Source organism: Lineus longissimus, chromosome 12 (assembly GCF_910592395.1).
Source record: "Lineus longissimus chromosome 12, tnLinLong1.2, whole genome shotgun sequence".
In the NCBI taxonomy this organism is placed as follows: domain Eukaryota; kingdom Metazoa; phylum Nemertea; class Pilidiophora; order Heteronemertea; family Lineidae; genus Lineus; species Lineus longissimus.
In genome coordinates this window covers 14626520-14642378 of record NC_088319.1, presented here as the reverse complement: position 1 = coordinate 14642378, position 15859 = coordinate 14626520, and the positions used below count along the sequence as shown (strand labels likewise).

The 15859-nt window shown below is 43.2% G+C and overlaps 1 protein-coding gene across 1 annotated transcript; it reads left to right on the top strand.

The window, feature by feature from the left end:
- The first annotated feature begins 1417 nt into the window (after positions 1–1417).
- LOC135496456 (neprilysin-4-like) lies at positions 1418–15858 on the top strand. Its single transcript, XM_064785769.1, has 18 exons — positions 1418–1790; positions 4835–4965; positions 6617–6813; positions 7099–7201; positions 8757–8959; positions 9413–9592; positions 9821–9907; positions 10099–10232; positions 10565–10658; positions 10995–11123; positions 11547–11645; positions 12240–12317; positions 12945–13048; positions 13323–13384; positions 13865–13916; positions 14345–14609; positions 14758–14856; positions 15087–15858. The coding sequence occupies exons 1-18, from the start codon at positions 1744–1746 to the stop codon at positions 15261–15263; spliced, it is 2241 nt and encodes a 746-aa protein (XP_064641839.1). The 5' UTR covers positions 1418–1743; the 3' UTR covers positions 15264–15858.
- Position 15859: the final 1 nt, after the last annotated feature.

Genomic DNA, 15859 nt, shown 5'->3' with positions numbered 1-15859 from the left:
AATTTCCTTACAATTATTTTTGATGATTGCTCAGTTGAGAAACGTATATTGTCCAAAAGTGGGTCAGTGGGTCACAGTGATAGCTTTGGAAAAATATGTGATCATGATGATCGAATTCAGGTTTCAGTATTTTATAACTCGAATTGACTGTTGTTCAGTTGATATATACAATGCTTATTAATCTAGAAAAAAATATTTCCCACCCCGTAACGTGATGTCGCATACCGTGACGATATGGGCCTATAGCAGAAAATGAACTACATATTTACCATATCAACATATCAAATAATACATGTATGTCCCGATATTCACCAAAGAGAAATGTTCTCAAAGTAAGGATATCGAAAACGATTCAAGAGGACGACGAACGAAGAAGAAGAAGAAGAAGAAAATTCTAGCAGACATGATAATGATGATGATGATGATTCTCGCAGATGGTTGCGATAATCATCTTTCGCTTTCGAGGCGCTTCAGCGCAGCAGGTTATATTCAGGCGGTTTTGCAACCGACACGAACACGCTGCTGACACCACACCCACTATCAATCTTAACTTTAGACAGAATGTTCGCGTCCGCTATTTGCTCAGATGTATCGAACCAATCGGCCGGAAAATTATCATAAGCGCTCAGCCTCGAATCGCGCGAAGATCCCATGATTATCAGCGATTTGTCAAATAATGCATCCAAGTCTAAAATAAGTGACCAGTTCTCTTTATGACGCCTTACATGTGCCTTGAAGTCAATTTGCAACAAAATCATCAACCACCGCTGATCGACCTTTAGAAAGATTTATTGTCCACTTCAGCAACTGAAGCATCGAGATAAGACTATTTCTAATTTCTTTCGCTCCTCACCTCTGATTTATATTGGAAGAAAATTGTTGCTATTGATCAGAATTGCTGCGATAAGAAAATGCCGTGACGAGGTTTTATTATGATGATGAGGATGATGATGATGATGATGACGACGACGACGACGACGACGACAATGGGGATGATGATGATGATGATGATGATGATGATGATGATGATGATGATGATGATGATGATGATGATGATGATGATGATGATGATGAAGTCTTTAAAAAGAAGAAAGAAGAATAGCCAGAGAGAAGAGGAAGATTTTTGAAGAAGTAGATTGCAGGAGGAGAAGAAGCTGAAGCTCTCGACTGAAAGCAAAGGAAAACAAAATTTGACAAAAACAACACAACAACAACAACAACAGCAGCAGCAGCAGCAGCAGCAGCAGCAGCAGCAGCAGCAGCAGCAGCAGCAGCAACAACGTACAACAAATCGCTTAGCGATCAAATAAAGAGGCTCATAGTGGGTTAAAGGTTTAACTGTAAGAGAGCAAAAAGCCATTCGCGCGTTTGTGAGATTACTTCTTCGCGTCATCAAGTCATTCACTAAGTGTGCACATGTTCCCAGGCGAGGTGGCCATTTGGAGACTTTATCGTATTGGCGACGGGATTTTTCGCCTGGAAGCAAAAAGGGATCGGAGTAGGAAGCGAGAAAGGACCATTTTTCACAGAGGGGTTTACCTTCTGACTGAAAGGAATTTACGCTTCGGAGTGGGAAGGCAAAACGAGGCCCTGATACGTTTCGGAATAGGAAGCAAGAAATACGTCAAAGGAGCAGTGGCTAAAATTGGTTAAAGGATTTCGGCTTTGCTTGAAGAAAGGGATTGATGCCAGCAGGACAGGCTCTTATCAAATTAGGAAGGAGTTATTAGGTGGAAAATCACTATGATGAAGACAGTTTATGCTCCGTGCACAGAGGATGCTAAGAAAAGGTAGGGCTTATTCCGAAAACTGTTTCTTCTGCATATATGTATTCGGCGAATGTGAAGTGATTTTTTATTACTAACTAAAGCGTAATATTTCCTCGAACCAAAAATAACCATTTTTTGCTGACACTTTTTGAAACCAAACTGCCCATAATGGGCTGTTTTGGGAGTATTTTACTGGGCCTACATGTTTGATATCAGCCAAATATGTCGCCGTCGTCTTTTCAAATACATGTATGCAAACATCTTCCTCGATTACGCCCATTGAGACTGAACTGTGTATTTGCGGCCGCCGGATCGAAAGTTCATGAGCCTTTATAAAACAGGAGTACTCTTCTAGTTTTTCCCTCTCCAACCTTCTTTAGAAGAATGTTGCACCACAACAAATGCAGTTTTATGAGTATCGGTGAAAGTCAAGTGATTTCAACTTTCAAACAGCCCTGTTTCACAAAAGTCGTTGAACCACTTGAAAAATTTGAAGGGGCCTTCAAGTGCCTCAGTATAGCTTCTTGACTTTAGAATGGAATACTGATGTACAGGTTTTAGCCTAGTTTTCTGACTAGCCATAGAAGTGCTTGTTGTTGGTGATCAACTCTGTCAAGTGGAAGGTTTGTTTCTTCGGCAGAAGGCAGTATGGTTGCAGTTTCCAAGGTCGATATAAGTCAGTCAAGCAGGGCTTTGACAAGGAAATAATCAGGAATTTGATGCCCAGTTTTGTTGTCGATAATCTGGTAATCTTACACTTCAGAAGATGAGTTAGGTACAATTCGCATTGGCACTTAAAGGAAACGTGTTTGGTGGAAGACACAGCGCATTTCAATAGCAATCATCTGCGTTTTTTTCTCCTATGAATTACTTAGTTGAAACCTAAGATCAGGTTTAACTGGATTGTGATCCTGTCGCCATGGTAACAAATAATTCCGCTATTCAACAGAATTATCATCAGAATTAAGGATGGAGAAAATAGATCTACTTTCCCGATCGCGTATTCGCTATGTACTGAACAGAAGAAACCACCCTTGTTCCGCGAACTATTGAACGTAATGCGTACACTTGTGATCAGGATCCGGTGTAGAAGTTTGAAGTCCTCTGATAGAATGTCCGGGAAACAAAGGATTTTACTTTGCGTTTTAATCTCCGAGGTATTGACGGTCATGGTCTCTATAGAACTATATACATGTACCATAATCCATAGTGACAATGGACGTTCGCGTTTGCGTTTCGGAAGCTTTGCGGAAACTCTCTATTGTCGCTTCACACCATTCGCACGGGACCCCGTTGACATAAAGTTAACAAAATACTGCTCGGCTTCATGTTTGAGCAAATAGTCGTGTTTGGCTTTTATTGGGGCCATTATTGCTTAGAAGTGCTATGACGTGACGAGACTACTAAAAGAGGTGCATGTTGGTGATCTGTTGGCTACAACTCGATTTTTCCAAAATAGATTTAGTGAGATCAAGAGCCTGCGCGTCTTAGTCTCCATGTACTCTATTCAGGCTTGATCTTGGAGAAGACTTTGCAATAGAAATCTTCTTTGTCCAAAATGGCATGTTATCTCATTTTGGTCATGCGTTTCTCTTGGATATCGTTGCGCACTTCGACTAATTAATGAACATGACACCAAAGATCATGGGTACTCGTGTAACAAAGGCCATATAGCCTTCCAGCAACTTATATAGCAGACTCCCCGGGATTATCTTCCATTGTCAACAGAAATAAAGCTAATGGCGAAATGGACAGGGGGTGAGAGAGTTCATCATTGACACATACCGCTATCACCCTGGACGTCTAAATCTGATGTCATCTCTATCACCAAACCCGAGGCCATTATCAGATTACACACAGTTAATATCACCTCAGATTTGCCGAGATGCTCCATGGATTGATATAGTTTTTAATGAAAATGGCACGGGTGTTCCGTCCTAGCGGCGTGACGTGGATTAACACCGCTATATCAATGATTGTGACTCTGAGAAATGGACAGCCATTATTTCTTCGGGGTCTAGTGCCCTCGCTGTATCTGAAGATGCTTTTTGATGATGAATCACTGATATAGCACAGGTCACACGTGGGCTTAGCTAGGGCGGGGGACAGGGGGCAAAGGCCCACATAGAAGTCACCAAAATGATCGAGATTTTGGGCGAAAATTTTCAAAAAGTGTCAATTTGTCGCGTTTTCAATTTCACCAATCAGTGGTTCTTGGCTGGCCGAAATTTCGTCCGAGGTCGAACGGTTACTCTGTACTCTGTTGTTGCTGTTATAAATAAACCTTCCAAGATAAAGGGGCTAATTTGCCAATTTTACTTTGCTATTAGACAATTATTTGCCATTGTGTTCCTAACAAATCGCTCCAAGTCAAAAATGCAAGTTACTAATCGACGTCTCAAGTTAAAGGTTTCCATTATCGGCATATCCTGTGATGTATACGTACAATATACTGCGTGTCAATTAAAACATGTCCTACTTTTCATCTTTAATAGTTCCAACATTTCTGAATGAAATCTGGCCGGATCCATTATGGCTTCCAATATTGCTCTTTTAGGGACAAAGTCACAACCAGAATGGGGGATAAGTTCACTTTAATTAATGTTGGACACCTCCCACATATATGGCTGAAGACAGGGACATAACCTCAGTACCAACTTGCGCCCAACCGAAGTAACACGACACAAATGCTGTCAAGAGGGTACGGAAAAGAAGAAAAGGGCCCTTAACACAGACAAGGAATGAGTCTGACGATGTCCTCCTGGATTCGGCGCAAGACGGGGCCACAATCTCAGCACCATTACGCACCATCGAAGTAGCACGACAATGGCTGATATGAATAAAAACCAGCAAATGCTTTTACCTCAATTTTGTACGGAAAGGCCTAGTGCAAAAGTACATCGAGCTTTACTCTCAGGATGGGACGAAACGAAGACGAGGATGAGGTTGAGGACGAGGACCCCAAAAAGAAGACGAGGGCCCCAACCACAGACGAGAAAAATGGTTGCATATTCGTTAGATCTAATTGATAAATAGGATGTTATCGCAAGTTCTTCTTTTTTCAGCAAACCTAAGGTGTCGCCCTGGCAGAAGTTATGGTGGAAGAAGAGGAGCCACCTCGAGGTGTCGCTCCTCGTCCTGTTCCTGATCTCCGTCCTCGTCGCAGCAGCCCTAGTCATTGTCATCGTAATACAAGGTATGTCTCGCCCCAATATCCTCCATCCCACGACCCCACTACTACATAGCCACCTCCCGCCATCCGCCCTTGACTCCAGGCATACGAATGAAGGTGCCGCTCGCCCTGTTCTGATCCCCATCCTTGTCGCAGCAGCCCTAGGTGTGATTAGGTCTATCACTCCAAACTGCGGGAGTTGAGCCGTCGCCACAACCCCCACCACACTCTAGAGGAAAATGAGGACCCACTCACAAGAGCCTGGCATCTAATAAAAAGGATCCGTCGTTAAACCCTTTTACGGCCTTGTCTAAAACTGGAGTTAGAAAAGACAAACTCTATCTCCGTATTGACCAAACTGAGGTTGAATTTAAATCACTTAGATAAACTTTTGAATAAGATAATCTCAACTTACGCAAAACGTCCTCGCCTCGGAGGCAGTGAAATGGCGTCATGACACTTCCCAGAGTTCCCTGCCGTCCCATCCTGTGACGTCATCATGCTTTGCGACGTAGTGACGTTGCCAAGGCAGAAAATAATCTGAGTTTCTCGCGAAACAAAGTCTTTTTCATCTTGCGCGCTTATTAATCTTGTAATAATGGGTTGTAAGCAAACGAAAGTCAAGCCTTTTAAGGAGCAGAGGAGAGGGTTCAGGAGGAGCAATGATTCTTGCTCGGATGGAGAGGAAAAACGAGCAGAAAAGGCTCTCGACGAGGAGTTTGAGCGACGGTGCAAATCCCGCGCTGGAGGCCGTTCGAACCAGTCAACCTGCTCGGTCTTGTCTCATATGAGTGACGACTCTGATGGATTGCCAATCAGAGGACCAACCCCCTTTGCTAGTATCAGCAACACAACATACACAATCGAAGTCCAGGAGGCGGTGGAACATCATGCGTTATCATGCGACCACAGGCCTACAAAGCTGCCTCCACTTAAACGTGCGAGGCCAAGCGCAGCACGGGGCACGCGCCCACCACATCGGGCCTACGACTACTTGGTATACGGGCAGGAGGTAAATCCCGGACCCTCAGTTCAATACCGTAGCCGGACACAAACGCCCGAAGATCTGGATGCGATTGATCTAGAACTGGAGACGATATTCCTTCCGATTGAGCCAAAACGCCAAGTAGTTGAAGTTGCAACTGAGCCAGAGAGGGAGAGCACCCCAGTTTCTACTGCAGTTCGACGAACTCCGAGAAGGGTACGCCCATCCGCTGCAAAGGGACTAAGGAAGGTCATGTTATTTGAGAAGCGTTCTGAAGCTACGATCATCAGAAGCCACCTGAAGATTCACAGCAAGGCAGCTGATGACATTGTTTTGATGGACGTGGAGGACTTCGACGTCGAGGGCCTCTCCGATTGTTAAATCGGTGGGTTGGGGGTGTGAGGGGTGGTGCCGTGGCGATTTATGGTGAGTAAAAGATGAGAAGCGCAGCGAGAGGGTTAATGAAAATGGACTTGGAGATGTCTATTGCCGTGACTGATAGGAAGGACATCATCAAGATGGTTAGCTCTGACGGATTACTCCCCTCCCGCCATCTTTGAAAGAGGGTGGGGGGGGGGCAAATCCCGACCATTGATGTGAAGTGTTTGGTGTTTTCCTCTGGTTGGACTCTGTCTCCCATGTCCCAGAATAACAATCCTTCAGATTGATGCAACAATTCCTTTCTTTCAGCCACTTTAAAACAAGAATCTGAAACTTGTGAAACGGAGGGCTGCATCGTCTCAGCCGCGAGAATACTTAAAAATATGGATAGGTCGATAGATCCATGTCAGGACTTCTACGAATACGCGTGCGGTCGATGGAAGTTACACAATCCTATCCCCGATGACTCCTCCCGCACTTCGAGCTTCTGGGCCTTAGGAAGACAGGTAAGCGCCCAATTATTGCATTTTCGATATTTCAGCTAGAAAAGGTAGCCCATAACCTTTTTCGAAATCTGAAATGAACGCATTGCCACACCCTACGAGTATTTCTGATATTTTGGCTGCGGGTTTGGGGGTGTGAAGGGGGTGGGTCGGGGTGGAGGGGCGTACTTGTCACAACCAAAGGTTTCCGTCTTTCGAGTTTAAGGACACAGGATGATCGGGATGGCGCCACAAATTGAATTGTCATGGGCAATTTTTCTTATCCTGTCTATTTTTTTCAAATTCAAGGTAAACGCGGACGTACGCCAGTTCCTGGAGGAACCAGTTGAATCCTCGGAACCAGAGGCAGTGAGGAAAGCTAAGAGCCTGTACAGGTCTTGCGTTGACACAGGTATGCTCCAGTTCAGTTCAGCTTTAGTGATTACTGAACATGCCTGCATTACTGGTTCGATGACACGCTTACAAACAACCCTTCCTTGGCTGCTTAATCGCATGCAGACCACATAGATTGTGACCTTGGACAAGCCACGTTTATATAGAGAATATAAAGAGATTCCTTGTATCCTTCGACTATGTAAGGGTAAGGACAAGTTCAAAGACAAGGGGTAAATGATGTTAATGCACTCAGACACGGCAGAGATAAATTGTACCACCTTACTTCACTATAGATTTCCTTTAGTTTCAGATTCTTGAAACCGATTATGACTAACCGATAATGACACATATTGACAATGACAACATCACTACCGATAAGGACAACTACCGATTAATGACGACTACCGATTAACGACGGTTACCGATGAATAACTACTACCGATTAGGACTACTACCGATTGATGTCCCGATTAATGACGACTACCGATAATGGCTATACTACCGATTAATGATTATAGTACTGATTAATGACGACTACCGATTAATGATGGCTTCCGATGAATGACTACTACCGATTAGGACTACTACCGATTGATGTCCCGATTAATGACGACTACCGATAATGGCTACACTACCGATAATGACTATACTACTGATTAATGACTGCTACCGATTAATGATGGCTACCAATTAATGACGACTACCAATAATGACACTAAAACGTTTGAACATTGAACTTCGAACATTTGAATCTGCATTCTTTGCCATGCTTGGCAAGGTGTGATAGTGCTGGCCGAGTCTGGTCTCCCATTTTACTCTGAACTGATCCGGTTTGGGGTGGGGTTACCAAAAAGGCGCACACTGCGTCACTGAAATATGTGATAAAAAAGCAAATCGAGGCATCATGGTTCTCATATTGGGTTCCATGATGAATGCATGACAGGCGCAACCTCTGGCGTGGCTTTGAATCCCGCAAGTTGTAAGTCCCTGGCGTGAAGTCAAACTCCGTAAACGGCCTGTCCTGTTGACTCAACATGCTTCTTGTTATTTGGGATTGGTATAGAGTGAAATGGGTGATTCTGACCCGGTCACATTTTCATGCTAAACCACCTTGGTGAGAAATAGGATTTAGATGCAGAGGAGCAAAGTGAGGAAAAACACCGAAAAGCCTGGACAGTGACAATACGAAAAGCCTTTGCGACAATGAAATACAAGCAGCGGCGACAACAAACGGAACAGCCACAGTCACAACGAATACGGAAACCATCAAAGACAAAAAAATTAATAAAATACAAAAACCCCAGAAGGACATTGACTTATTTTTTAGTGCAACAAAATGGCCTACAACATGACTAATGACACAAACAAGGAAGACTAACACGCTCCTAACTTTTTCCCATCCATCCAAGCCTGTCAAACCATGAACTTTTTTAAAGGGACTGTACAACCTCGACCGGAACTTTTCACAGGTGCGTGACCTCATGCTGTCATCGATGCTCGCCTTGACAGAACTGATAATAGATAAGTGCAGAATGTAATAATTTCCGAAAAATATCATCCTGCCTTTTCAGAAAAAATAGAAAAACTTGGCATCACGCCGCTCTGGCAGTTTCTTGACAAAACGGGCGGCTGGCCGGTTGTGAACCGAACGTGGTCCGAACACAACTTAGACATGATGTCCATATTCGTCATGCTGCGTTTGTACAATATTGAAGTGTTTTTCGCCCATTTGGTGGACCATGATTGGAAACACTCACATCTGTACATACATCGGGTAAGTTGAAGAAACCAGCTCTAAATTAGGAAGTGACTCGAATTAGATTGAAGAATAACATCACTCCCGTCACTCTCTCTCTCTCTGGTTTTTGACTTTCAGCAAAGATGGTGTAGCGCTCTTGCCCGCCTACAAAGACATGGTAGATGATTTTGCCAAAAGTTAAAACCTAGCGTTCTCTTGAGATGGAAGAGAGATTCATTGACAGCAATTATGGAGAATCTGGGTTTGACCTGCGACTGGTTGTTGATAATTGACTAAGTTGTGGTTCTGCACACATTCTGTGGTGGACGCGGTCTCGTCTGCTATGGAGAGTCGCCTTCTGTCGTTCGCATCACTCAGTCTCTGCCTTGAGCACTGAGTGCGCGGTAGAGGCAAATCCCTTGTTTACTGGTACATTGTAAAGCAATGGCAAGGCAAAACTAGTAAATCTTTCAAAATTGTTTGTTTAAGTTTGACGAAGCCAACCTGGGTATGCCATCCCGTGGCTATTTCCTCAAGGGGCGAAACGACACCATGTTACAAGCGTACGAGAAGTACGCATACGATGTTGCAGTAGCTCTTGGGGCCACGGAAACAGACGCAAGGCAACAAATCAAGCAGATGGTCGACTTCGAGGTCGACATTGCCAATGTAAGTGTGCCTATTTTTCTGTTGAAGCATTCCTTTCCCAAATTACGCCAACATGGACGTTTAAATGGTTCTACCGGGTACCAACCGTTTTGGCCATGTTGCTGAAACACGCCAATATCAAAGGCACATGAGAAAGGACAAAACAAATTGTTTAGGGTTTGATAGATGGACCTCCCCTAACTAAACGTCTTATGCAACCGAACTGAAAGTTACCTTTCCATTTGCCAGATCATGATCCCAGAAGAAAAGAAGAGAGACTTTAGTGAGCTTTACAATCGGATGACGCTCAAACAGATGACGAGGAATATTACAGGGGTGAGCACAACTGCATCGCTGTTACCTTCAGAGGCTTTGTAACCGCCAACCAGATTTCTTATTAATCCAAAGATCTTATTAATCCAACATGCGTTGTCAAAACAGACAACAAAAGTGTTAGGCGTTTTCTTCTCTCCTATTTCCACTGGGTCCCGTTAACCAAACTTTTCTTGCTATCTCGGCTCTTCCAGATCGATTGGACTGTCTACCTCAGGACCATATTTCAACATGTTAATCTAGAAATTCCGGACTCAGAGCCCGTGATAGTGTCCGTCCCTGGCTACTACCGTGAAATCTTTGACCTGATGCAAAGGACCCCGAAAAGGTATCAAACGATGAGAAAACAAAGTTAATAAAGCAATCTGGTTAAGATTTTGTGCGTGAACATATTGCGGTTTTGAAGCAGCATGAAACTTGCTCACCGGGACTCAATCACCGTTTTCCTCTCAGTCAGGCAAGGATTCCGATCTTCAAATTGTCGGCAAATCGGGCAGTTAATTCATCCTTGCTTGACACCCGCGAACAGGTATGAAAATAAGTCGTAGGGCCTATTTAACCGATGTACAGCTGAACTTAATGTTATCGTCGTCGATTTAGTGATGGTTTCCTAAACTTTCTCGTGTCTCATATTTTCTTCTCTCATAATCTTGATTCCAGAACGATAGTTAATTACCTAACTTGGCGTGTCATACAATACGCCATCGCTTTCTTACCAAAGAGATATCGAAGTATCAGCAATGCCTATAGACAGGTGCGTATGATTGCTTTCTTTGGTAGTTTACCCAGCTCTTTGAAGATTACTCCGAATCCCAGGCATCCTCTTTCAAAATCGTCGAACAAGAAAGATGTCAGAATTGCAAGGAAGTGCCACCGAGTTTTGAACGAAAGCTCGACAAGAACGAACCGGCGGTGAACCTGTGAAGGATGAACGCACAACGCCGGTATAGACCGGTATGAATGAAAGCTATCTCAATGTTTTTTTACGGGAGAAAGGGTTCACATAAACTGTATTTTTGGTCGTTTGATTGCAAGCAAGATCCTTTTTGAAATTGATTTCTGCGGTCGTATTTTGTTATCGTTTTTTTAGGTTGTTTACGGGTCTAAAACTGAACAGGCCCGCTGGAAAACCTGCGTGAAGCAAGTGACGTATGAGATGGGTGACGCAGTAGGGAGGGTGTACGTCCAAAAGAGGTTCGACGAAGAAGCTAAGGTTTATGTAAGTGCCGGTGTAGAAGTAGAAAATGTCCCCTGGAAAAAGTGTCCACCTCTATTGTATACTGACGGATACGTTTTGGTGTCGTCAAAAGCTCAAGGATTAAGGCGCGTAATAGAACCCTTTGTTCCCACGTCCTATCTTGGGACATTTCAAACTTATTCACGGGGCAGTAGCCCATTTCCCTTCTCGGCCAGTCCTGCATTCGAGTCTTCACAGTGTGTTCCGGGGGCGTTTTTCAGACGTAGAAAATAATCATATTCTCTGAACTATCTACGACCCGATGAGTCTGAGCCTGCTGGTTTCCCGCCATTACCGTAATCATCCTGGTTTCCCATCAAGGTCTCAGCATCTTTTAAAGTTACCTAAGCTCGCAAAAAAGTGCTAGTTTTAACAGATTGCTTATTTTTTCATCATGTTTATAAGGCCACGGAGATGATTACAAATATCAAGGAAAGTTTTAAGGAGATGTTGGCGGAGAATGAATGGATGGATGACGTTACCAAACGAGCAGCAATGGAAAAGGTACGAACGGAAAAATAGCGAATAGACAACATTTTAACCAACCAATCGTCCTATATTCAGGGTGAGGGACGAGGCCGGTCCACTGCGTCCGTGGTGTACAACCAATGGCTTTAAAGAGAGGCTTAAGGCAGAAGTCAAATCGGTGGTAGTCATGAGATGAATATGCATGATTAGAGTGATTAGAGGACTGGGTCATGTTTGATTCAGCCGTAATCTTATCCCTTGCGTAGTTTTAATGTACTGTAAGATGAGAGTGACTCCTATCGACGACTTTCTTCAACCTAGTCTGGCCTAGCTGTAGACCCCCTTTAAAACATATCGGCAAAAAGTATATTGGATGTTGTACGAAATCTTGACTTATGAAGGAAGGGATGTAAGCCGAAGCACACAAAACCGGATGTACAAATACTCGTCTTTAAAGAGAAGACAAAAGCTCTTTGGGTGCAGCGCAGAAACCCCATTCATTGGCTCTGCCTTCTTCGATTAATCTCTTCAGAAAGAGGGACAACGGGACGGTGTTTCAAAGTGTGAATGAGCTACAGGTATAAAGGTCTTAATGCCCAATCCATTGCTTTTTACGCGCTCTATTTTCAGGCAGAAGCCACGGTTGCAAAGGTTGCTTATCCAGATTTCATCCTCAATGACACAGCGCTGGATGAAAAATACAAACATGTGAGTCGCTTCGGTTTTCTTTCTTTTCCGTTCGAGTTGGAACTCTGACTTCATTTAGTATTGGAATAAAATCTCGCCTTACCGCCCCTCAGCGGTCGGCAAAGGGCGGGCCGGCCTGGTTATTAACACCTTCAGCGCCGAACCACGTAGCTCTACGTGGCCCAAATCCCCCCCTCTTTGAGCTGGTTATCGGAGTCTCATGGACTTCATGAAAGAACTACGCCATCGCCATCTTCAGGGCAAGATAGGAACTGGAAAGACCTCTTCTTGTCTTTTCAGTTTCTACCTTGCCCTGAAGATGGCGATGGCGTAGTTCTTTCATGAAGTCCATGAGACTCCGATAACCCGCTCAAAGGGGAGGGCGGATTTCGGCGCTGAAGGTGTTAACGATGTATTTGTTCAAGGGCAATTTGTACTGTAAACTCAGCCAGGGGTCGTCGCGACTTTTGGCGGGCATTTCCAAAGTTGTCACGGATCTTGTTCTGCCTATTAATAATGACAGCTCCTGTCCAATTTTACACCAGAGCTATTGATCGGAAAACAGGACACTGACTTGAAACAAAACAGTAGTTTTTTTAGTGATAGTTAAGTTACCATATGGCATAGTGAATGATGGATTCTTTCCAGATGACTTGCATTCCTGGCCAATACTTTTACAGTGTACTGGAGAATAAAAAGGCTAAAACCTTTGAAAAACTGAAGAAACTTCGGACAGTCCTCAACAAAACTGAGTAAGTCTCCATCTGTTTTGCTGCTACATATCTGAAGTCTTTTGGTAGACTCCCGGGGCAGTCCATTGCGTCACCCTAATTGGATTTCCTAATCGTCATGCTCCAAAACAAATTGCCGAACTCAGTTTTTGGGGAAACTTAGATACCTGCCTATAAAACCTTTTAGCAGTGGTGACCATTTGGGGGACTTTGTCAGGGATTCTACAGCTGAGCCCAAAAAGAAGTTAGTGGTAGGGCCTACCTTTAAATTCACAAAAGATGCCCTGTCTTTCAGATGGCAGACGAACCAACCAGCCATGGTGAACGCCTTCTATCATCCAATTTGTAACCAAATAAGTGAGTATGCAACAAAAGTTCAAAAGATCAATAACAATCCCCTCTCTAAAATGTAAAGATAGTCTAGTTCACCGATTTAAAACCATTTCTTAATGTTCAAGAAACGGGACGCACATGGTCGCAGGATGCCATTCAAGTTGGTTGGACTCACTGAGTGTAGTAAATATCATTAGAAATCACCTCATCTACAACTTGAGTTGTTTCCTGTTTGACCACAGCCATTGTGCTATCTCACATTTTATTGACTAACTATTGCATGGCACTTAACACCACAAAGCTCGAGGCATTTTTTAGGTTTGAGAAGGCCATTGATAATCCAATTTCAGAAGTATTCTTCATTGAACATCTTTAAGTGAGACTGCTCTTTTAAGCACTTCTTCATTGAACCCCTCTAAGATGAGACTGTTCTTTTAAGTTCTCAACATGCCTCAAGCCACAGGTTAGTTTCATTGCTTCTATAATCTGCTTCTTACCTTGCAGTTTTTCCAGCTGGGATATTACAACCACCATTCTTTGAGAAGGACTTCCCGCAGTAAGTGAAACAGCTAGGCCGTGAAAATAACATTACTAGTAGTAATGAGAGACCTTTGGCTATTTTGGTCTAGGTGTCGACCCTGTAAAATTCCCGGAAAAATGTGACCAGCCCCATGTTGATTTTCTCACTGAAAAAGACCAGTATTGTTGGAGAATCAGTTTCCAGATTGTCACTGAAGACTAAGCTATGGGGAACAGCCGAAGACCTGCAAAAAACAGGCAATTTTGTCGCAGCGCATGACTTGAGGTTATAATGGTTATGAAAATCTGAATGCAGAAGAAGAAGAAGTTTCCAGATTGCTGAGAATCTTATCTCGAACTTGTACTTCCAACTTACTGAGCAGCCTGCCCTAGATAGAGCTGTTTGAGCCGAAGGAGAATGGCTGCATGACAAGAAAAACAAATGTGGCTACCTCCCTCTTTCAGGTACTTAAATTATGGGGGAATTGGATCAATAGTTGGTCACGAAATCACGCATGGGTTCGACGATGAAGGCAGACAAACGGACAAAGATGGCAACCTCATCCCATGGTGGCAGCCGAGCGCCGTGGAGAAGTTTAAACGCAAAGCGCAATGTATCATCGACCAGTATTCGAAATACGTGGTGAAGGAGGTCAACATGACGGTAAACGGGATCCGGACGCAAGGAGAGAATATCGCGGATAATGGCGGACTGAAAGAGGCTTATAGGGTGGGTATGGTGAATTCAATATCGCCAATATTGATGGACTCCATAAAGTTGGGTTTGATGAGAATGTAACCAGTTCACCTTTAAGCATATTACGGTTTGAAGGAAATCTCCATCAATAACACGTTAATCATTATTTCATTATTTGCAGGCTTATCACACATGGGTTAAGAAGAGAGGTCAAAAGGAAAAACCACTCCCAGGACTAAATATGACAGTGGATCAAATCTTTTTTATTAATTATGCCCAGGTAGGAATTTACATTCTAGGCTCAAAATGTGCAGCACGGATGAGAAAAACCTGAGTGTTGATCATTTGGGGTTCAAAATGAGGTATCCAAGGTGCTGGGTTAGATCAAGCTGTGAACTCTGAATGGTTGGAATGGATTATGTTGATCAAATCTTCTTGTGGTAAGATTTGAATTGGTTGTATTGGTCATAATGTGGGCTTCTTGAACCTTTCAAAATTCGTTTTTTCCAGAACGACTGCGGCAATATGACCCCAGAAAGTTACATCGAGGCAATACAGAGTTGGGTGCACACTCCAAACAGATACAGAATCATTGGTACTGTTTCCAACTTTCCAGCATTTGCACGGAGCTTCAACTGCCCTCTCAGGTCACCCATGAATCCAAGAATAAAATGCAATGTCTGGTGATGAAGGAAACTTCAATGAGGAAGATATTTGTTGATTAATATATGAACACTTTTTTTGCCAAGAGCGAGAAAAAACTTGCTCTGACCAAGTTGTGAATAGCTAAATACCGAACAATATATGATAAGACTGGATATTGTTGGCTTGAAACTGAAAAGGGAAAGTTTGGAAGGAGAACTCGGTCGCAAAATAAGGAATAGCACCAAGCACTGTATGGATGTTTCCACATGATAAGGACTGCGATGTAAACCACAAAATTTATGCACCTTTTCTCTTCAGTGCCATTTTTTCGTAAAATGGGGTGTACTGTACTGATAGGTAAGCTAAGTAAGTGTACATAGCTGCAAAGTGAAAATCAGTAATGTTTCATTAGTCATATAGCCTTTCTTTAGACTGCCTCATGAGTGCTCGAGGCAGATTCTGAAATTTCCAACAAAAGCATTCGTTCTAGAAAAGATTTGGAGAAGTCCGACTGAAAGTCTTAGGTAGAAATTTTAACCACTGTCTAAAAATCCTATTTAGTCAATAACGTATTTCTATTGTATATTTCTATGAATCGGATGATCACCCTTTGAAGGAATAAAATGTATCAATATTTT